The following is a 22,424-nucleotide window of genomic DNA, read 5'->3' as shown; positions in this document are numbered from 1 at the left end:
AAAGGAAATAAAGATGAACAAGAGCAAAAAGTGAAAACTGTTTCATCAAATGTAGAATGCATTCTTCATGAGATAGCAGAACATAGCAACCAACAGTCAAAGGAGCATAGATTAATGCAGATGTTTTCTGATCATAATAAACCTTTGAAAAAGGAATCATCTTGTTGGCCTCCATTTGTATCTTCTACATCCAATTCATCTAAGCTTTCATGCTATACTAAATCTCTTCGCACTAGACCTGAAAGACAAGGATCTGCATTCGAGTGCTCTGTTTCATCATTGCCTGTTATGATTGTACAAGCTGAAAAACATTCAATTTTTGAACACACTAATGCAAGAAATTGCGACTTGATAGATTTTTGTAATTCGAGGAACCCTAGTCCAAAAGCAGGCATAACTGGTGATTCTCTAAGTGACTGTTCTAGGTTTATAATGGGTGCTAAAGACCTGTGTAAATCATCAGGAACAAGTGGGAAGCCCAGTCTGGATACATTGTTTTTTAATGGCAACCAACTGGAAGGATCGTTGATTGATGCTTCTAGAGGTGAATCTTCTGTAGTTCGTAAACAATCAGACACATCTTGTAAGGGGACTTCAGGCTCCCAAGTAAAATCTTCAGAGTGGAAAGGATTTGTAGAAAGGGATGTTGAGGGAGCACTTGTAAGTTCAAATAGGGAACATAAGTCATATATGGAAAATGCAGCTTTAGAAGAAGGCAAGGATTTGGAACAGAAAGCAGATAGGATTAAGGTTTGTTTTTGTTTCATGTAAATTACCCATACACTTCATTCTTTGGATTTGACCAAAATTCGTTAGGATTTTTGTGTGATCTATGATGTGTGAATTAAAGTCTTTTTGGTTGGTTAATTCTTTGTTATTGTATGATCCAGAGCAATGGAGGCGATGAACTTGAAGCTATTGGTTTCTATTTCCGTGCATCTTTAAAATTTCTACAAAGTGCTTCAATTTTAGAGCCGCCTTTGAGTTCTAATAGTGTGAGGCACTGGGGAAATAAATCTATGCCTTTGTTCACATACTCTGCTAGGCTTTCTGAGTAAGTTCCTTTTAGTGGCATTTAAATTTTAATGGTTGGAGTTGATCGAGCAAATTCACAGATTATATGCATTCTAAAATTGTAAATTTAAAAAAAATGGTTTGGGCTAATTGTTTAGTTAAATGGACAGAACTTCTAAACAGAGAACCTTTGATATCTTATAAGTTGTCTCCAATTGTAGTAGGAACTGATTTTTTTCGTCCCTTATTATAGATAACATAATTTGTCTGGAAACATTTATAATAATTATGTATCCTAAGTTCCAAACACGTTTAAAAGACAGGACACTCAGAAACTTCAAGCACATAGTAGTATTTTTTGTGTTAAGATAAGCTAATATCTTGATAGGTTTATAATACTCTTGACCTTTGCTATCCTTGATGATTTATGCCATATGACATTTGAATTCCTTGAAGGTCTATTGTGGTTCATGGCACTTGGTGACTATTTTAGTATCTTTATTATTATTCAGATTTTCCACTTTATCTATTTCATGTCACTACAATTTGATCTATATTATATATACAGTATTTCCTTATAATACTATTAGGTTGCTTTAGAATTTCTATATGCGGAAGGTTGCTTCCGCCTTCTAGACATTTTGTCGCACAACCTCACCTCGGACCCTATCCCTTGGTTCTGGCCTCTTCTCATCTGTGGTTGAAATATCTCAAACCGGATATTTACTAGACTTCTCATCAAAATAGCATTTAGATAGTAAAAACATGAAACCGTATCATAAATAACCAGCAAGGTAAACCATAGGAAATAATCCAACTAATAGTTGTCTAATTGTTTCCTCAAAACTGATATTCAGAATTTAAACCAAAGGCATATGAATTACGAACAGCAGTAGAAAACTAGTTGGTTTTCCAATAAATATAAACTCATTCTTATCAGATTAATATTAAGTATTTCAAGCATGTAGAAATGCATTATAGACCCACAATGTTAAAACCAAAAAACTCTCATACAACTCCGTAAACACGTTATTGTATTATACAATAGCAATACAGTAACCAGTACAAAATCCAATCTTAAATACAGATTAACAGTCAGATTGGAATACTAGAATAAGAACCTGTAAGCACAAATGAAACACCTGAATTGATGTCTCCCGAACAATTGGTTTGCGTCCATTGTCTGCCGGCACGAGGGGCTACGTCCTCATACTAGCTAAAAGTTGAAGCTTTCTGAATAACTCTCACCAGAGAGAAAACTGAAATAGAATCATAAATCAAGCATGCCCAATAATGAGCCTCTTTCCCTTTTTTATACACAAATTGAGACTCTTCGACTCCCCTCTGGCTTTCGTCGTATTCCCTCGTGACTCTTCAACTTTCCTCTGGCTTTTTGTCTTATCTCTCCTTGTCCTCTTTAGCTCACTTTGAATATTAAGTTGACCTTTTATAATTAAAGTCCACACTTTCATAGTCAACTTTAATATCATATAGATGTGTCCTTTAATATTTCTAATGTCCTAAAAAGGGGAAATTACAAATCTCCCCTCCTTAAAATTGCTCGTCCTCAAGCAATTTGTACTAGGATCCCATACGAGTTTGCAGGTAACCTTGTAATCCAAATTGAAAACAATTTCGGCCACACTGCGAAAGAAGGTGTCACTCTGCAATCTATCTCTTAACCGGATCTTTGGATCCCATATAACTCTTTGAAAAAGCTCTACACCTGTAAACTGAACAACTCTGATCATCACTGATACCACTGAATCCAACCTCAAACTAAGAAGAATTAATACATATGATCAACACCTAGATCCCAAACCCTGTTGTCATAACCAGCCGATATGATAAGATAGAAATGTATCAGTGAACTATGCATAACCCAGTAGATAGACCTAAATAGATGATTTAATAAACAAGTCGCTCAAAAACTGAGTGTAACACCCTGGGTGCAACAAATACCAAATTGTCATCTTCAATCTAGAGAATCTTCGAGTACATAGGTACTATGAATAAGAACGAAGCTGAAAGAGCATTCCCTGTGATCAACACATAACTCTCCTCAAAACTACACCAAAAGCTATCCAAAGGCCGATGTAAATAATCCAACCAACTCCTATATGGTGTGAAATCAGGAACCCAATGTGGACTGATCCTATGATGCACAACCATAGTCAAATCACCACTTCCATCCTGTGACCCATATTCCTTGCTAGGAATCGTACCAGGCTTCCATACCTTGAAATCAGGATCATCTTCTTCATGATAATCAAAAGGAGAGTCATCGTTTACCTCAAACAAGGGATTATCGGAAATCCAATCAGCATCAATTGAAACACAGGGTTATCGATAAGCTGAAAGTGATCGAAAACTTTGGTACTTGATCGCTCAGGGCAATTATCCAAAGCATACGTTTTCCGAATGCTATCAAGTTCATTAATTACCTCTAGGAAAAATTCCTACCTCTCTTTATCCTCCTACTCCTGAGAGTGATTTGTGATCCTAATCTGATTTTCTACTTCCTAAAGGAAAAACTGAGCATCATTCAGTGCCTCCTGTGTTTCCTTGAGCTCTCTATTGAGTTCCTTAATATCATTCCTTTCTTTATTCAGCTGATCAACATGTGTTTCAACAACCTTAAGAATGTTATCCCTATTGGAAAACAAATACAAATATTTTGATTTCATAGTTTCAAGGCCTGTATTGATCACTTGCAAATCAAAAACAAGCCATTCTTCTTCCACTCCCTTTTGAACCTTCCTATAGAGATCCTCAACCACCTTGTGAGTGCTATCATAACGTACCAAATATGCCACAACCATTTCTTTGTTAAGCTTCAGCTGGCTTCTAAATGCATGCATTTCATTATCATGTTGATACAACTCATCGTCTTGTAGCGTCATCTTGGATTGTTCCTTTGAATTTCTATCATGGGTGTAGGTAATATATGGTTCATCACACAAAAATTCCAATTTGTTATTACTATTAAGATAATATCTTATACTTTCTATAATAGTCAACTACTTGTTTGTAGTCCGTCTTTCAGTCTAGATAGGAATGTTTCCTATCTCGTCTCTTTTTTCTTCAGTCCAGATAGGAATGTTTCCTATCTTGTCTCTAGTTTTGTTTCTAATTCCGTCTTCAGTCTACGTTGTTTCTTTTAGAAACAACGTCCTTGTAATTCTTTATAAGGAACACATTTGTTCCTCTGTTTATCAATGAATCATCCAGAAATCCGTTAATCTGCCAACTCTTCTTGAATCTTGTAACATGTTATCAGAGCAAGGCTAGGGTTTGGGATGCAAAGAATCTGCAACTCAGGACTGGAAATCGCGAAATCAGTTTGCAAAACGTGGCATTTTTTTCATGCTTTTTCTTGTGCCTTTGAGTCTCTACCAACCGCAATTCAATGCCCTATTTTTCGCATCTTTTCAGGGGATCGTTCCATCTGCAAATTGTGTTTTTTTTTTTCAAGCTCGAATCTGCAAAAACACGACTTCAGCTTGCTCACGTCTATTATGCATCCCTTCAGTGACCTCTAATATTTTGCATGTCTGTTATTGCTTGCGTAATTTTTCTCTTGCTCGTTTTTTACTGGAAATCACGAGCCGTGTTTTGCAGTCTTTTATCCCTGTATCTGCAACAAAAACGTGTCTGTAACACCATTTTTTGGTTCGAAATCCTCATCTCTATTGCCCTATCAGTCCATTAGTCCCTATTCTGAAAAGAAAAGTATGATTTCTCACAGAAAATCGACATTTTTCTACAAATCTGACCTTTAAAATCGTCGACTAGGTTTTTGCTCGAAAACCTAGTTTTTTACCTCGAAAAAATATTTTGTTTGTAGATCCTTGGTGGGTTTTTCGAGAGCTCAACTGGGTTGTCGTCCATTTTTTCTAGGTGCCTCAATTTTTGTGCCTCAATTTTCAAGCCAGCGGATCCAAAAAATGACAAAAGATTCCTTCTGGGTTTTTCGAGCTCTCTTCTGGGTCATTCTCTGATTCTTCTGGGTCTTTCGTATTTTTGCCTCGAAGAAAGTGCCTTCACAGATTTTCACAATTTTTCATTGAAAAACGTGTCATGGCATCTCTGACAAATATTCTGCTCGAACATAATTCCAAATTTAATGGTCGCAATTATGGAACCTGGAAGCAGCGCATCATCGCAATCTTCGAATATCAAAACACCAATCAACTTGTTCTGGGTGTTACGCAGCGTCCGACTTCTTGAGGTCTTGATCAAGATACATGGGATCTGAACAATCGAGAGGCAGTAATGCTTCTCAAACTATCCGTAGCTGATGACCAGCTTTCTCAAATTCCATCCGGCAAGATAGCTGCCGAAATTTGGACACATCTAAAAGGTCTTCATGAGACTTCTGACAAGAGCAGAGCCTTCTTTTTGAAAAACACTCTGTTTTCTATTGTCATGGATGAGCGCACCTCGCTCCAGGCACACCAGAACCGGATTCAGGAAATCCGTGATCAGTTACTTGCCATCGGTCGCAAGATGGAGGAATAGGATATTGTGGTAATCACTCTTCGGAGTTTACCAAAATCCTATAAGCATTTTATCGAGACTCTCAACATCACATCTACTGGTGTTGATCTAAAGTTCACTGATCTCTGCACCCTGCTGCTTCAACAAGATCGGTGGAAACAACAGTTTGGTAGCAGCTCCAGTTCCACCTCCACTGAGCAAGCCTTTGCTGCAAAATCCTTTCAACAGAACATTGGCAACCATCTGTCTTCTCAGCCTTCCCAGCATCAACCATATGTTCAATCCTTGGATGGCTCTACGATGCAAAATGTACAGTATAATTACTGTCACAAGTTCAGCCATATGAAATTCGAGTGTCGGAAACGTTTGGCTGCTCAAGCAAGGCAAAATGCTTCCTAGCCAACAGCACAAGTTGTCGAGCTTCTTGATCAAGGCGAAGCTGCATTTTTCACTTTCTGAATCTATTTCTGTTTATTTTGGGTTTGTTGATTTTCTCCTCAAAAATCATTTCAAGTTGTCTGTAATACGCAAGGCTGCGTGAGATTCTGGGTTTTACCGTTTTTTCTACAAAAACGGAGTTTTGTAATTGCAACCTATTTTGAGTCATAGCACTCTTCTGGCAAAGCTTCTTGGTTTCAACATTCTGTAGATCCAGGGAGGGTCTCAATTATCCCAGAATGTTCTGACATTCGTACGTTGACCATTAAGGGAGGGTATTAAGATAATATCTTATACTTTCTATAATAGTCAACTACTTGTCTGTAGTCCGTCTTTCAGTCTAGATAGGAATGTTTCCTATCCCGTCTCTTTTTTCTTCAATCCAGATAGGAATCTTTCCTATCCTGTCTCTAGTTTTGTTTCTAATTCCGTCTTCAGTCTATGTTGTTTCTTTTAGAAACAACGTCCTTGTAATTCTTTATAAGGAACACATTTGTTCCTCTGTTTATCAATGAATCATCTTGAAATTTGTTAATCTGCCAACTCTTCTTGAATCTTGTAACAATTACCTCGTGTGCAACCATCCTCATCTGCCTGTTTGTCAACACTAACCTCCAATTCACCAACATAAAAACTTGTACCCTGGGTAACATCTTCTACATGATCGTTGGAAGGCTGTAAATCAATGGTAGTTGATTTCTCTTCTTTTTCAAGAACCTCTATTCGCTGATCATGATTTTCTGGAAATTCCTCGTACACATTTTTTCCTTGGACCCTTGCAAGAAGATCTTGAACCACTTCCAGATACTTTCTTTTTTCCCTACCTGTCTTATTTTGCTGCTCTAGATGAAAATCTACATAATCACTGAATAGTAAATCATTTTGAATTCGGGTAGGAAGTTCTTTATACTCTCCATAAATGTCGAGAATTTCTGCTATTGGATTCAGGATTTTGGGCTGACTGTTGTTTATTTTGAGCATGCTCTTTCATGTTCCTGTCTTGATTAGGCATTTTTCCCAACTTCTATTCCGGACTCAGCTCCAACCCAAACCTTCCAATTTGCTCAAATAATGTTGTCAACAGTTGAGGGGGCGCACAACATCACTAGAGTGCTTCAGCAACCCCACAATCCAACTTTCAGATAGACATAAGTTTTCAATGTAAGCTTTATCCTCTATTCCTCTACTCAAATATTCTGAAATTATGTCAAATAATTCGATTTGTATTACAAGTATATCGTTGTACTGGTGATAAAAAATGTTCATCTTGCATGAGGTTCGCAGCTGGTTCCCACCTAAGGAGATTGCACAATATTTTCAAACTGTCTATTTTCACCGTACACATTACCGTGAAAAGCAGCTCTGCTGACCTGAGTTACTCTCAGACTCGAGGGCTCACAACTTCCTCCCTCCATCATGTGAGTAATTTGCCTATGCCTGCAACTACTTCCAAGAGACATTTATTAACCTTCAAACTTATCACTTAGCCACAACAATATTTTATCAAGCTTTTGAAGAATATGCAGACTTTACAATTGCGAATTGACAGTATTGATTTCCCAAACTGCTAACTAGTAATTGCCCTGTTTAAATCTTAATATATATTCCAAAATTACTGAAAGGGCCTCCCAGTTTTCATTTTCGTGTAACAACAGCTTTGATTTAGTATAATTTCAAAGTAATGCTCAGAATTGAGAAATGACTTTTTGATATTGTTACTACCTCCTAATGCTAGTACAACAGTCCGTAATCCACAACAGCCTTATACAATTAAGTTCTGCTATGTTTATGACTGCTACAACACCCTCACAAAGAACACGAGCTTGTATAGCAGTTTCCAGTCATGTACAACACCCTAGTTGGAAGTCCAATATGGTATGGCAATCGAACAAGTAGTTTTGGGCATGTAAAGCGGCCTTAGTTACACTGTGATGGCTTGAAATGCTCAACTCGCACAGCAGGTCAGACTTATTTGTTTCCACTTCAAACATCAAGCTCAAACTCTCAAATTGAAACTTTCCTGAGAAACTGCAATATTGAGAAATGAATTTCGATGGGCAAATACGATATTTCCATAAGACTTATATAGCTCAATGGATACTTTTTTGCAGACTGTAATCTTCCTGAATCCCCATTCTATTCGTAATCTTCATTCACACATTCTCTTAATTGTTTGCTATGACCTTTCTCACTTGCTCAGTCTCCCAGGTTGCTGAGTTTTATTATTTCTGTTTCTAGCCAATTCTTAACTGTACTTAATACATCCCCTTAGCTGTTTTCTCAAGTTCGCCCATTGTTGGTTGTTTGATCAAACCACATTTTATATTTTGGTGCAGTTGCTCGCACTCTTCCTATAAGCCTCTTTGATAACGTCCTCACCTTACTCTGGGTCCCACACTGCATACCAAAATGTTTACCAAATATTCCTACCCTCAGAGATGTTACGTTTCCATAATCATGCTGGTAAAGAGCCACAAATTCCCAATAATTCGTCTACATGCTAAAGTTTAGATTTCTTAGAATCTATCTCTCACAAACCCGACTAATTTGTAACAGTGTGCATTACTAAACACTGTATCTGCTCAACACAGTTACAACAGACTTGAAATTGGGACAAAAACAGTGTAATGATCTCTGCTGCTTAAATCTGAACTCCTGACTTTTCGTCAAACAGTTGGCATGTAACTGGTGGATCTTTAGCATGAGTTAATTTACTATCACTTAGTTGCTCTCAAACTTGAATACTCAGGAATATTCATGTTAACAATGAAATGGAGTCTTCAAAAATAAATATTACTAATGGTATAACAGCCCAAGGAGTAATATCGCTTATGGAGATAACAACAATCAAAGTTCTGTATCTAATATTTCATTGGCAGAATACTAGTATGTGAGGGTTTACATAAACAAATATTATTGCACATACGATTTAGAGAAAACAGAACAGACCCGACTCCAAGGTGTTGCAGAATGACTAAGTTCGTTGATCAGACTACTTGAGCAGTTTAGCTTATTGTATCAATTCGAATCTCAGACTTGAAAATTGAAAATGAGAACTAGGTTTTATAAACTCAATAACCTCACAGGATGGCAGGATGCACAGCTCTAATGCCACTAAAATATCTCGAACTAGATATTTACTAGACTTCTCATCAGAATAGCATTCAGATAGTAAAAACATGAAAGCATATCATAAATAACTAGCAAGGTAAACCATAGGAAATAGTCTAACTAATAGTTGTCTAATTGTTTCCTCAAAACTGATATTTAGAACTTAAATCAAAGGCATATAAATTACAAACAACAGTAGAAAACCATTTGATTTTCCAATAAATATAAATGCGTCATTTTCAGATTAATATTCAAGATTTCAAGCATGTAGAAATGTATTACAGACCCATAATGTTAAAACCAAAAAACTCTCATACAACTCCATAAACACATTATTGTATTATACAACAGCAATACAATAACCAGTCCAAAACTCAATCTTAAATACAGATTAACAGTCAGATTGGAATACTAGAATAAGAACCTGTAAGTGCAAATGAAACCCCTGAATTGATGTCTCCCGGAAAATGGGTTTGCATCCACTGTCTGTTGGCACGAGGGGCTATGTCCTCATACTAGCTAAAAGCTGAAGCTTTCTGAATAACTCTCACAAGAGAGAAAACTGAAACAGAATCATAAATTAAGCATGCCCAACAATGAGCCTCTTTCCCTTTTTTATACACAAACTGAGACTCTTCGACTTACCGTTGGCTTTCGTCTTATTTGCCTGTGACTCTTCAACTTCCCTTTGGCTTTACGTCTTATCTCTCCTTGCCCTCTTTAGGCCGCTTTGAATATTAAGTTGACCTTTTATAATTAAAGTCCACACTTTCATAGTCGACTTTAATATTATATAGATGTGTCCTTTAATATTTCTAATGTCCCAAAAGGGGACATTACAGTGGTGAGTGCTTAGTCCTTTTTGGTCCAGTTCTTTTGTTTTCTTACTGGCTCCTTTCGTTGTCACTGCTTGGTACTCCTGGTGCAGGCTGTTGCCGTGTTGTAGGTCTCCACTCCCTTAGACCCTAATGGTCTCTTGTTGGACATTAATAAATTTATCTATGTTATCTTATGCAAAATTCTATAATGCTATTCTCCTCATATGTTTGGATGTGGTCAAGGTGCATCCACTATGAATATTTGACTTTGTTTAACAAGTTTAATGCCTACCACATCTTCACAAATCCATTGAGCTAACATTATTTTATGACAAAAATCATTATGATTGAATCATCATACAACTAAGAGAAGATGGAGAATAAAATTAAGAAAAAAACCTCGATAGAATGGTTGGTGAGGATGGCTATTTGAGACAACTAAACTATGACACCTTCTTATTTACAAAACATTAATTGTGCTGGCATGTTTTCTATTAGCTAGAATAGAAAGTTTCTATTCTTAGGATCGTTTTGTAAGGAAACATCATTTCATTCTTTTGTATATATTGACCTCTCAGTCTCTGTTAATATCAAACAAGTATTTTACCAATTACTTAATAATAATCAGGAGAAATATTGACTGTCTTGAATCACGCACACTACTGAAACAATATAGAACATAGCATTAAGTGACACTAGCTAATCCCTGTCAAACAATAGCAATGGGATTCAATTGAACTCCAAAACTAGAATTTTCTTGTAGTTTTATGATTATTCAGTTATAGAATGTTTGTATCTCTCAGGAAAAAACAATGGCCATTCTATAAGTCTTCTGGAAGTGCAATCTTCACATATTGTGAAATTGATTGTATAAAGTTTGGTTGCCAAATTCACTTGTTTTGCATAATTATTGAAGACCTATTTGGCTTCCAGTCTAGGTCATGAAAGGTAGAGCTAAGGGAAAAGGTCATTTTCTAGGGCATTTCAAGCTAGATATCAATTCAGAAAATGAGACTCAATGGTTGAAATTCACAGAACGTTTTTATTTTTTTCCATTGAGCTTATAAATTCTTAAAAATTTGTATATCTAGGTTTAGACTATATTGACCAAGCTTCCAAGTAAATTCAAGTTTAGCAATCTCTACCAGGAGTAAGATTTACCAAATGAAAATCCATCCTTGAAGCTTGCTTTGAAGTCTTAAATTGTAGTTACCACAGTTTGTTCCTGAAATTTTCTCAAGTGACAGAAAATTGATTTAATATCTTTTGGTCACAAAATGCACTTTTTGTGTATGTGTCTGCAAGTTTCCCCATCAGAAAGAGGACTTGTAGCTCAGTGGTAGAGAACCCCAAATTGCGCATGGGAGGCCCTAGGTTCAGGTCCTTGCTGGTCCATGAAAAATAACATGGTTACAAAAAGCTCTGGTTACAAAAAGGACCGTTCACTTGGTTGTAGGGCACCCTAACATGCACATGAGAAGTCCTAGGGTCAATTACTAGTTGGTCTTTGAAAAGTAACATGTTAGTCCCCTTTTTCTGTTAGCTATTATATATATGCGAGGTTACATAGTTTTAACAACAAAATGTGTTTTTCAGAGTGAATGGACCAGCTAAACCTAAAAGCTTAAAAATTTAAGGACATTAAAGCTTCTTTGTAATGGAAGATTGCTTCAATGAGGTTTTCAAACTTGAAGTTCAGACTATTTTTGTTTCTACAGTATGTTAAAGGTCACTGAGGGTTTATATTTAATTATTCACTTCCTAATTCTTGACTACATTGATTATAAAATATTCTCATTTGTTTTATAGGGATTGTGCTAAGGTGTATGAACGGAATGAAAGTGGGCAGCTGCTGCTCTAGCCTACCAATGCACAGGATTCGCATGTATGCATGTTGTGATGGCCAAGAATCTGTATTTAAGCAGACATAGACAAGAACTTAAATCAGCTGCTGTTATGCTTCCGACAGGTTAGTTTTTGTTTACACTTTTAAGAATTTAACATTGAATTCATTTGTAATTTTGTTGATTTAAAATTTTTTATTTATAATTGCCATGGCTGAGAGGACCGCATTGGGGATTTCTATGCTATGGAAGGGTGAACGCTTATTTGTTCTAGACATACTCTATTATTGTGTCAGACGTTATCCATATTCAATGTTCTGCAAGATAATGGAATTGACAGTCTAACCATAAAACATGAAGGTACAGGTGAAGGAAAGCATTGTCATCATAATATAATTTCAGCTTTGCAAATCTAAAAACCTAAATTCCAATACTACCCAAATGTGACCTTAAAATAAAATCATGAGATTATACTCCATATCGTATCTTTCAACAAGATGAAGAATGTTGCGAACTAGGGTTTTTGGTCTGGCAAACCAACGAAAAAGAAGTAATTTTCAGTAAATAGAAGCACTATCAAAATCTTTTTTAACATCCCTGTAATATTCTCGTTCCTTGCGTAAGGATTTCCGCTCGTTTGACCAAATTACCAACTGATGGAGATGAATTGTAGTGGCCATATAATGCAAGAAGATGGTGTACGGTTCAAAACATGTATCACACCGAACTGGGAGGGGAAAACAAAGGCCATACGGTATAATGGAGCTGGCCGTACAATATCTTGGAGCTGACCATACAGATGGTATAGGGAAGGATGTATGGTATGCAAAGGCAGGTTGTACGGTGGAGGTGTGGAGTCCGTATGATAGGAGTATGGAGATGTAGTCATACGGTGAAGGGGTGTGGAGCTAGCTGTGCTGTGCAAGGCCGGACGGTGTAGGGAGGAGGTCGTACGGTGCAGGAAGCAACTGTGTGGGATATGGAAAGAGGCTATGTGGTGATGTATGGTGGAGGCAAGGGTTATGGAAAGTGTACGGATGGTATAGTGTCGTGTGGGATGTAAGGTATTATAGGTTGCGCCAATGATTCGAATTGTGCTCAGAGTTGGCGTACAAATGATTGCATTCGTCAGAGACACCAAACAATGCTAGTACAAGAATTGAAAACCAAATCATAGATTGATGCAGATATGAGTATTTGCAAATAAAGATAGTGCACATAGAGAAACAATATTAGCACTTCAGATTTGCCAAATACAATGATAGATAAAATGCCGCTCCGATTCGCCAAATCCAAGCAAAACCATACAAACAGAATAGGGTGAGGGCTGAATCCCACTTAAGTCAGAAGAGCCAAGTAGAGAAGATCTTTCACTCTTGAAATGACGAACAACAAAGAAATCCCAACAGGAATTCTCTGTAGAGAAATAATAAACCAAATCGCATACCTACTACTACCTACATGTGCTTAAATACTTGTCGGGGAAACCTTTCCGAGGGTGTACAAAGATAGCTGACGGCCACACCTACCTACAGACACAATTAAATAAAAAATGGGTCCGAGATATACTAAATCAATCGGAAGCACAAATACAAATATTATTAACTTGTGCCCCATATTAATAAATTAAAGTAACCAATTAAAGGTCCTTTTGTTATATTATTTAAATTTTTGGGACCAGTTAATTAATTAATTAAATTAAATTATTACATTCAAATTTGGGGACATGACAATCCCTAAATGAGAGTCCTATTCCTTCTTTTGTAGCTTTTTCGCTGCTTTTTCAAGAAAAGGAAACACTTTTTGCTTTTTTGCTATCTTTTTGAGAATATTTCTCATGCTTCTTCACTATTTTTCTTGGAATAGCTTTTCTTTTTCATTGTTTTAAAAAATAGCTTAATTTTTTCACTATTTTTCAGGAATATTTTGTTCGCTTTTATTTAATAAGAAGCACTTCCATTTCCAATCTCCCATTGTAGCAATAAATAATAAAGGCCCATTCATTAAAATAAATCATCTTCAATTTAATGTTTGGCCTCTATAGTCCCTTCATTAAGTAAATAAATAAAAATAACGATAAATTTAATATATAATATTTAATTTAACTCTATTAACATATAATTTATCATCATTTAGTGTAAAATCCCTGGCCTATATCAAAGTTGGGATGATCATCAAAATTGGACCTACCATCAATACTAAAAATAGCAAGTATGCCAACTCTGTTGGAGCTGATAACTAACTTACTAAAAATAGTAGGCATGAGAGAGTTAACCCAAAAGGCTGTAGAAAGAAATTTTATGCTCATTCAAATGTCCAAATATGACATCCCACCTAATACTGCTTCCAAGATTTCCTGATCCTAATCATTAGCGCTTGGGAATCGGCTAAATAACCTAATGATGCCACCATGCTGAACTAGCTTAGGAAGGGGACATTACAGCCACCTAGAAAATGCAGGTGGGAACTAGGATGGGAATGCCATTATTTAGAAGCATGATACTATGCCGTTCAAAGGTTAGGAATATTAATAATTATCAGTCAATCGATAATAGTTCACTAGACAAACATCTTACTCTTGATCATTAGGTTAGTTAGTGATCATTTTAGAGCATTTAAACAATCATGTGTTTTGATGGTTACATCTAGTCATTCCATTGAGAACAAAGAAAATAATAAATATCAAAAAGTAAAACCAATTAAATGTTTAAATGAACAAAAAGTATGGAGTTCTATACAACCTAAAAAATTTAAAATTTAAAATAGAAAAAACTATAACTACTGATGAAAATTTCACTGAAAGCAAAGACATATTATATTGGTATTTGATAGTCATCATTATAATGCAAGCTGTTAAATTTTTAATAATAGCCACCTAGAAAAAGCTGATGAGAATCAAGATGAGAATGCCCTTATTTAAAAACATGATAAGGTGCCACTCAGTGATTGGCAATATTCGAATCAATCAATAAAACTTCAGTGGAAAAACATCTTAGTCCTTTCTATTGTTTCTCTCCTTACTAATACCTTGTTGGGAGCTAAGAATATTTTATACTAGAAAAATCTGTACAATTAAATGCAAAACCTAAAAGCAACCTCAAGTCCTATTGTATTTCTTTAGTACTTTTAGCCCCTGCCAACAAAATATCGACAGTTAGGAAGATAACCAATGTGATTTATACATAAAAGAATAAGAAACTTCTGTAGGAAGCTCTTGATTTCTAAGAGAGATTTGAAGAAACTTCATCTGAAGTCTCTTGACTTCTGGAGACATATTACTGTGATACGGAGAAATTTCTTATGCTCCCATCCGTGTAACTCCCTCAGTTATGCCAACTGTTTAACTACCCAAGTTTCCCAACAACAAATTCTAACTAATTAAAGAAGATACTGCGAAACTAGATTTTCAGTGAATTTTGTGGATTTTAGGCATCAAAATTCTTAATTTGTCCATTATATGGTTGAAATTCCAAACTTTTTGTATGACAATTCTAAGATTAGTCTTTTCTGTAATGGATAGTATGTGTAGACAGAGACACATCTAATGCCCAGGGTAGTTGTTGATTGTCATTGTAGTAAAATGTAGTAATGTATACTGAGTTGTGTGAACTTATTATGATTTATAATTAGCATATTTACTAGTATTTAAACTTTTTGTTTGTGCAGGTGAATCTCCTTGTTCATCAGCGTCTAATGTTGACAACTTGAATTGCCATGCATTAACAGTAGTGAATCAACAAAAACGAGTTGCATCTCTAAATGCATCAGCAAATTATGTGATTGATACACAACACTGCCAACACTATAACCATTTGTTACAATTTGTAAGTTGAAAATTGCCTTGTGGCATTTGGTAGATGATACATGTTGTTCTAGAATATGAAATTGCACTGTGACATTGATCCATGTAATTTAGCTTTGTTTTATCCTCTGAACAATTTTTTGTACTTATTTCTCAGTTTCTATTAGTTAAAGCATGTAAGAGAATATTTTTATACTTGCAGGTTGATGATGCTAGTGCATCATTTGCAGCTTTTGCAAAAGCAGGTAGTGCTTTGGATGCTGCTAGTGATTCAAGTTATAGAGAACATGAAATATCTGTGGTGAAAAAGGCTATCAATCTGAACTTTCATAATCTTGATGGACTGCTCAGTCTTGTAATCCCTCTCATGGAATCTGCATCTTTATGTTGACATCTATTATGGCTTCAACAACAATTTTTGCAAAAATAAGGAGGTAATAAGGATTATGGAGCAATATGCATGCAATTATTTCTACCATTTACTTACATGAATAGGTTGTGTATGAGTTACGACTAGTGTAAATTATGTAAATTACTATGTTATCTTGCTTGAAGAATCAGAAATGTGCAAGTAGGCAGGATTTGAACTGTGAATGAAAAATGCATGTATCCTGAAGCTGTTTGTAAGAGATTTCATGTGATGTTCTTGATATAAAATATAAACATTACTTTTGAATTCCTTCCTGGATCTTCAGGTCAACTTCATATGAAGTGTTTTAGGAGTCTTATCATTTATGGAATGTACTGCAAATTCTGAAATATTTTCAATCAATATACATTTGACTACTAATTTTCATTCTCTCCTCTAAGGGGAGTTTACATACTTTGAAAGACATCGATGGATTCAATTTGACTCATAATTCGTAGCTCTAGATTGTGACACTTTTTTTTTTTATACAGGTGCAAACATGCCCGAGTTACCCAATAATTCATGGCTGGTTATTATTCCTTAGTCACTGGTGGTTGGATAAGGTGTATTTTTTGGCTCTTCAAAGCATTTTAATTTTTATATTATTCATGATTTGGTTAATAAATTGGGCATCGTTTTGCATTGCAGGTCTTGTTTTAATGTCTCTGTTCTGCAAGATTTCTTGCCAGTTTTATTTTAAGCCAATCTACAAATGCTAATACAGCTAACAGATTCACTTACAAATAAATGTGAATATTAGGACACCTGGCAATTGATATTTTTTGTAAAATAAAATTATTTAACTGTACTTCCGTGAGAGAACTCAATAAGATCGGGATGGACATGAACAAGGTATCAGAGTTGTGCAAAAATGCAAGTTTATACAATTTGTAATTTTCTCAAGTGTAAAATACTAGATAATATGTATTGATGCAATTTTGGTGACTGACTATTTGTGAAGCTTTCCGCAGAAACTTACGTACAATAAAATAAAATTATAATATGAAGGAAAAAAACATTTTTGCAGTTTATTACCAGTTATCCATCTTTTGTTTGTCTGGGAATATCTGTTCCCCAGTTACACTTTTTCTTGTTTGTAACTTAGCAAACACATATTAAAAGAGCAATTAATCCATCGGGTTCCAATTATGGAGTGATAGATTAAGCCTTACAAATTGCTACTTTGTAGAATAAAACTGTATCTTAATTAAATACCAGGTTTTCTTTTGGGGCCCTATCTTTGAAATTGTGAGGGTTTTTTTACAGGGTCCACATCTCATACATATCTTTGAAAGGACACTGCTTTAACTAGTGCCCTATCGTCAATGGATATTGCTGTAATTGCAGTTCATCCTGAGTAGATCCTTCTTGCCACCTCCAACTTCACTTTTGGGCCTAGCAGTTACACAATCTCCAATCTGTGCTCCAACTTGAATGCTTATTCTACCTGTTTTCTCCTCTGGCTAGGCATCTACTACAGCTCTCCTCCATCTCCCTTCCGCATCCATTTGGTGTGCTCTAGGTTAAAAACTTATACTTCAATGTACTCCAATAGTGCATCTACGTATTCCCCTCTGTCTTATATGCATTACTCAAGCATGCTTCATTGACATCATCTACAAGACTATTGCTCTTTATCAATTGATTAGGGATCCTCATTTTAGCATGCTTCCTAGTGCTAAGATGTTAGTTAGGGAGATATGAAGGTTTTTGAACTTTTATATCCAATGTGAGAACCAAACATGATTTTAAAAGGCTCGGCAAGTACCAACTGTGTTTGTTTCAATTATCAAGGCCAGTTTATTGAAAGGGGCTCATTTTTTCTTTGTTTAGAGACAATGGAGCAGGATGGATGGTGATTAGAAGCGGATTATTTGTTTTGAATTTGAACAAAATGTTTTGACAAAAAATGTAAAGTATGATAGAGGAGGCATTAGGCTTTTGGAACCCCTTCATAGCTTTCATCCTCAAGTATTATATACTTAAAAATGCTATAGAGCTTTTGACCAATGTGGTACTGATCAATCCTCTTTCTTAGCCTTGGTTAACAAATGGGTGGACACAAAGGATAGCTTGAACTCTATCCTCAAGCTTTCATAGTGCCTTCCCTCTCCTCTCTCGTCAATTGACCTTGATAGGAATGTTGTGGATTTCTAACATTATTTTCCTTGCAAGGTTATAATCTCATTTAATATTTGCATATATCTTTGTTTCATGTGGTATTTAATAATGCTCATACACGTACATTTCTCGCATGATTACTTTAAACTTTGGTTACATGATTCTTTGCAGACCAATTGGAATTATTTCGTCTACATCCCCACATGTTCAACATTTTCATGTGCGTAAACATAGGGAAGGATTGTTTCTTAAGGAATAACCAAAGCTTTCTTCCTTGGGGTTTTAGTCATACTTTTACATAGACTTCTTTGTTGTAGGTCTTCTGAAGTATTGGTTTGATGGGTTTTTTTTTTTTTTTTTGGATTATCTAACTTTTAAGATTGTGTATAATGACTATTTGGGAACCCTTTGGTAGGAATTGTGATCCCATTTTAAAGGGGATGCCTAATCTCTAAATCTCATCGAGATCATTTCGAACATGTCGAGTTTTGGAGACATTCCCCTGGAATGGTTTCTAATGTTTTGTTTGTGTTGGAGTCGACAGTGCCATTTAAGTTTCTTCCTAGCCTATAACTCTAGACATTAAAAATGGTGGTCCAATGAACCAATAATTTGCATTATAAGGGGGATGAAAATGTTCTTCGCAAAAAAATCTAATGAGTGCAAATGATATTGTGGATTCAACCTCACACACCGAAAACACTAATGTCTTACAATGTGTCATCATATCAATATAATCAAACCAAGTAGCTTACCTCATTACAAAGACAAAGTGAAAAATTGAAAATAAGTAGAAAAATTTTAATCAGTCAATAGAAGGCATCGAAGGGTTGAGGACTCAAATAAGTATGAATTATGGGATGTGGATGTGTCTTCAAATCATAATTTTTCAAAGATATTTTGAAATGGAAAAGTCTCATTATGTCAAATCGAATCACACACACTAAAGGGATTTGGATTTCTTTAAGGTCGATCAGTGTGCTAAGAGAGCCTTAGCATGATAACAATTGAAGTACAAAGTACTAAGATAATGCAAAGTCAATAAATGATAATTTATTGTCAATCAGTGTATTCTACAATGGATATAGGTAATGAAGGTAAATCTTTAGTTTGTATATATATTTTGGTTAGTAGATGTATTAAAATTACAAAATATGAGGATTATTGTACACTAATACTATAGACTAAGGGTACTCTTTTAGATCTAATGCAAGATCATGGACTATTCATATAGAACAAATTCTTTGGTTTTCTTCTTTGTTGAAGAAAATGAATTTTCCTTTAGATTTGAACAGTCTATGTACTCCTGAATTTCTCGACCCTTGAATGATATGCTTATTGACTGCAATTTCCATCTTGCAAGTTGCAATCAAAATATGGATAATTATTATGTTTTTTAAATATAGAAATGACAAAAAATATTATTAAATTCTGTTTATTGTTTTAACAAATCTAAATATGATTGAATGATCAATCTCCAAGAGGATTTCACTAATTGATTTCAGTGTTCCTCTAGGTCCAATCGGATCTCATATAAGTATATGTTATTTTGATTGGAAGGGACATGCCTTTTGGATTAGTGTCATTTCACTTCTCAAACTAGTCCTAGACTACTTTTGGGGTTTACACATTGACTTGCAATTACAAACTGTGTGTTGATACCTGTAATGATCCCATCTTTTGGCCTTCACGTTCTTTTAGTAGTTGACCAAGTGTGTGTGCGTTAGCCTTGTTCTACATGGTCTCGAGGGCTAACAAAGGGTTTAATGGGATCCTGGAGTGTTTTGGCCTAGTCATTTCCAGTTTGGGCCAAAATGAAGTTGATTTACTCAGTTTCAGGCATACTTACTATTTTTAGTAAGTTGGCAGGACACAGTGCGGGTCAATTCTGGTGATTGGATTCGATACTCCTTGGTGAGAGCTTTTCGATGATCTATCACTCGCATTATTCGGTGTCCGATTGCTAATACATTTTTAATGCCTGAAGTTTTGTAAAAGTAACGTCTAATTTAATTGTAAAATATTAAAGTGTTACTTTAATATTTATTTTATGGTGATGTGTACCCAAGGGAGACATAAGGGGTATTTTAATATATGTTTTATATATTACACATCTTTTATCCCACATTGCCCATATGAGTTGAGCAGACCCTTGGAAATAGAATAAAAGGAAGCATTTGTGGCTTCATTAGGCAGGTTGAATATGAGAAGAAATTGGTGTGTGAGTTGCATCTTTGTTCTTGGCATTTGAGGACGTCTATCCTCTCTTGTAACATTCTAGACGTCATTCCCTTGGAGTTTGGCCTTTGGAATTCTTTGTTATTAGCTTCATTATCAGGCAGTTTAGTTGCATTTCCGGCTACAGGCAGATTTGGTATTTTGCTCATATCTTCTTCACTACTTGTCCGACGCTTATGCCGCTTAGAGGGAATGGTATTATGAAGGTAGTGGACTGATTGAAGGACAAAGTATTGTAGCAGCAAGTCTGTAAGCATGGGCTGGAGTATTATGTCAATACTGCTGAAGTAATTAGTGAGTTGATAAATCTGCTATGTATTTCATTTTATGAATTCTGAAAATAACATTTTATTAATAGCAGTTCATTTCCACTTTGCATATCATTGTAGTTTCTTTCTTGTTTATGTTGTATGATACCAATTCCATGCACGAAACACAACAAACAATAAATGTTTGATTTCCAGAGTTATAAGGGGTTTAAAACATTAAACGGAGAAATAAGAGGTTGCATGCAAACTGTTTGACAAAATCTCTTTCAGCAAATTGGTTTAGTTTTATGGGACATCTAGGGGTGTCCATTACAATGCCATAATCAATGATCTACACAGGTAATGATATTAGACTCAATTTGATTGGAATCTCTGCACTACTAATCATGGCTTGATTGGAATTATATGTGGAACATGAAATAATAATCTGTAAGATTAAATGCACATCGCCATTATACTTGGAACCGCTTATATATGATATTTTGATTTGGTGTATGAATGATAGCCAATTTCAAATATTAGATCAATACGATGATATAATTCCAAGAATTTAGATATGTGTGTGTATTGATATACACAATATATATTATATATATACATACATATATATTTATATCATATTATTGATTAATATCATTCATATGTCTAACTGAAGCTATCATTTTTCAACACTCCCTCTTAGCTAGGGAAGATACAAGTTTAACAAGTATACAACTATATCACCTTACTCATGATATCAAAAGATATGGTATGTTTACAAATATGAAGTCATGTGACATTCTTCGTAACACAAATATCCATATTATGGTACGTGTAATGACATCAAGTCTCATGATGTCTACCATAATGAATCATTGTATATCCATGAATACATTATCCACTACCATTATCTCTTAAGGATCATAATTGTCTCTAGATGATATCAAGTCTCATGATATCTATTAGAATGTTGAAGAGATACTAACTAGCATGTCATTGTATATCCATGGATATCAAGTCACGTGATATCCATCACAATAGTGAAACAAATCATTGTAAAGTTGTCACCTTATAATGTCAAATACAAGTGTTCATTGTCTGAAAGATTGTCACCTTTCAATAATGTCCACAGGGGCCCATAAATTCATGGAGTCACACACATGATGAAAAAAGAGTTTACACATTATAAATATTTTATATAAGCCTTGTCGCATTCTATATCCCTGTCCACTAGCTAATTGTTTTGAACCAAGGAAATGAGAGAATTTTATTGCTTGGTGCGTTGATTCAATCAATCAAGAAGCAGATGCTTTTGCCCCCATCTCACTCACCTCTATTAAAAAGTTCTAAATTGTTCACGATACTAAAAACTAACTACCCTCCATACAACAAAAACATGGTGTGCTAACCCTCAGAGGCGAAGGGTACCCCCTACCATTCTATAGATGACCTGGGCCCCAAATAAATTATCACATGGTGCTAGAAGACCTTCCTTTTTAAGCTTGTTTACCTTGATAGATGGCATAGGCATTGATAGGGATAGTGGAATAGACAAAGATTGTAGTAGCAAGCCAAAGAGATTGTGATCATTCCAAATATTGTGCAAGCCCCTACAACATAATTGTTAGGGTTTTGCTGGAAGGGTCCCAAAATTCAAGTGCAAAGACATGGGAAACTTTGGTATAGGCATCACCCACATAGGCAATGGTTGCGAGTGGGAATCCCACTACTACTAGTAATCATATATAATGGATGACAAGTGTGTATTGATTATATTCTGGATTGAGACCCCCCTATACTAGTAGTTGAGTTGATTCAATTGTGGGTTGGAAGATATAGTAGAGGATAAATTAATTTGTGGGTGGCAAAGAAGGGGCAATC

The 22,424-nt window shown here is 35.4% G+C and overlaps 1 protein-coding gene across 1 annotated transcript in view; it reads left to right on the top strand.

Annotated features, from left to right (window-relative positions):
- The window catches only part of LOC149559344 (cysteine-tryptophan domain-containing zinc finger protein 3-like), a 48,573-nt gene extending 32,655 nt beyond the window's left edge, over nt 1-15,918 (top strand). The window contains 6 exon segments of the mRNA XM_089831353.1: nt 1-750; nt 891-1,054; nt 11,691-11,716; nt 11,719-11,850; nt 15,392-15,549; nt 15,730-15,918. Of these exon segments, the coding sequence (XP_089687479.1) occupies nt 1-750; nt 891-1,054; nt 11,691-11,716; nt 11,719-11,850; nt 15,392-15,549; nt 15,730-15,918 (1,419 nt within the window).
- The last annotated feature ends 6,506 nt before the right edge of the window (nt 15,919-22,424 follow it).

The sequence above is a fragment of the Cupressus sempervirens genome, chromosome 5 (genome assembly GCF_028749045.1).
Source record: "Cupressus sempervirens isolate cs-2001-9-10 chromosome 5, ASM2874904v1, whole genome shotgun sequence".
Taxonomy (NCBI): Eukaryota; Viridiplantae; Streptophyta; class Pinopsida; order Cupressales; family Cupressaceae; genus Cupressus; species Cupressus sempervirens.
This window is presented reverse-complemented; position numbering and strand designations above follow the sequence as displayed.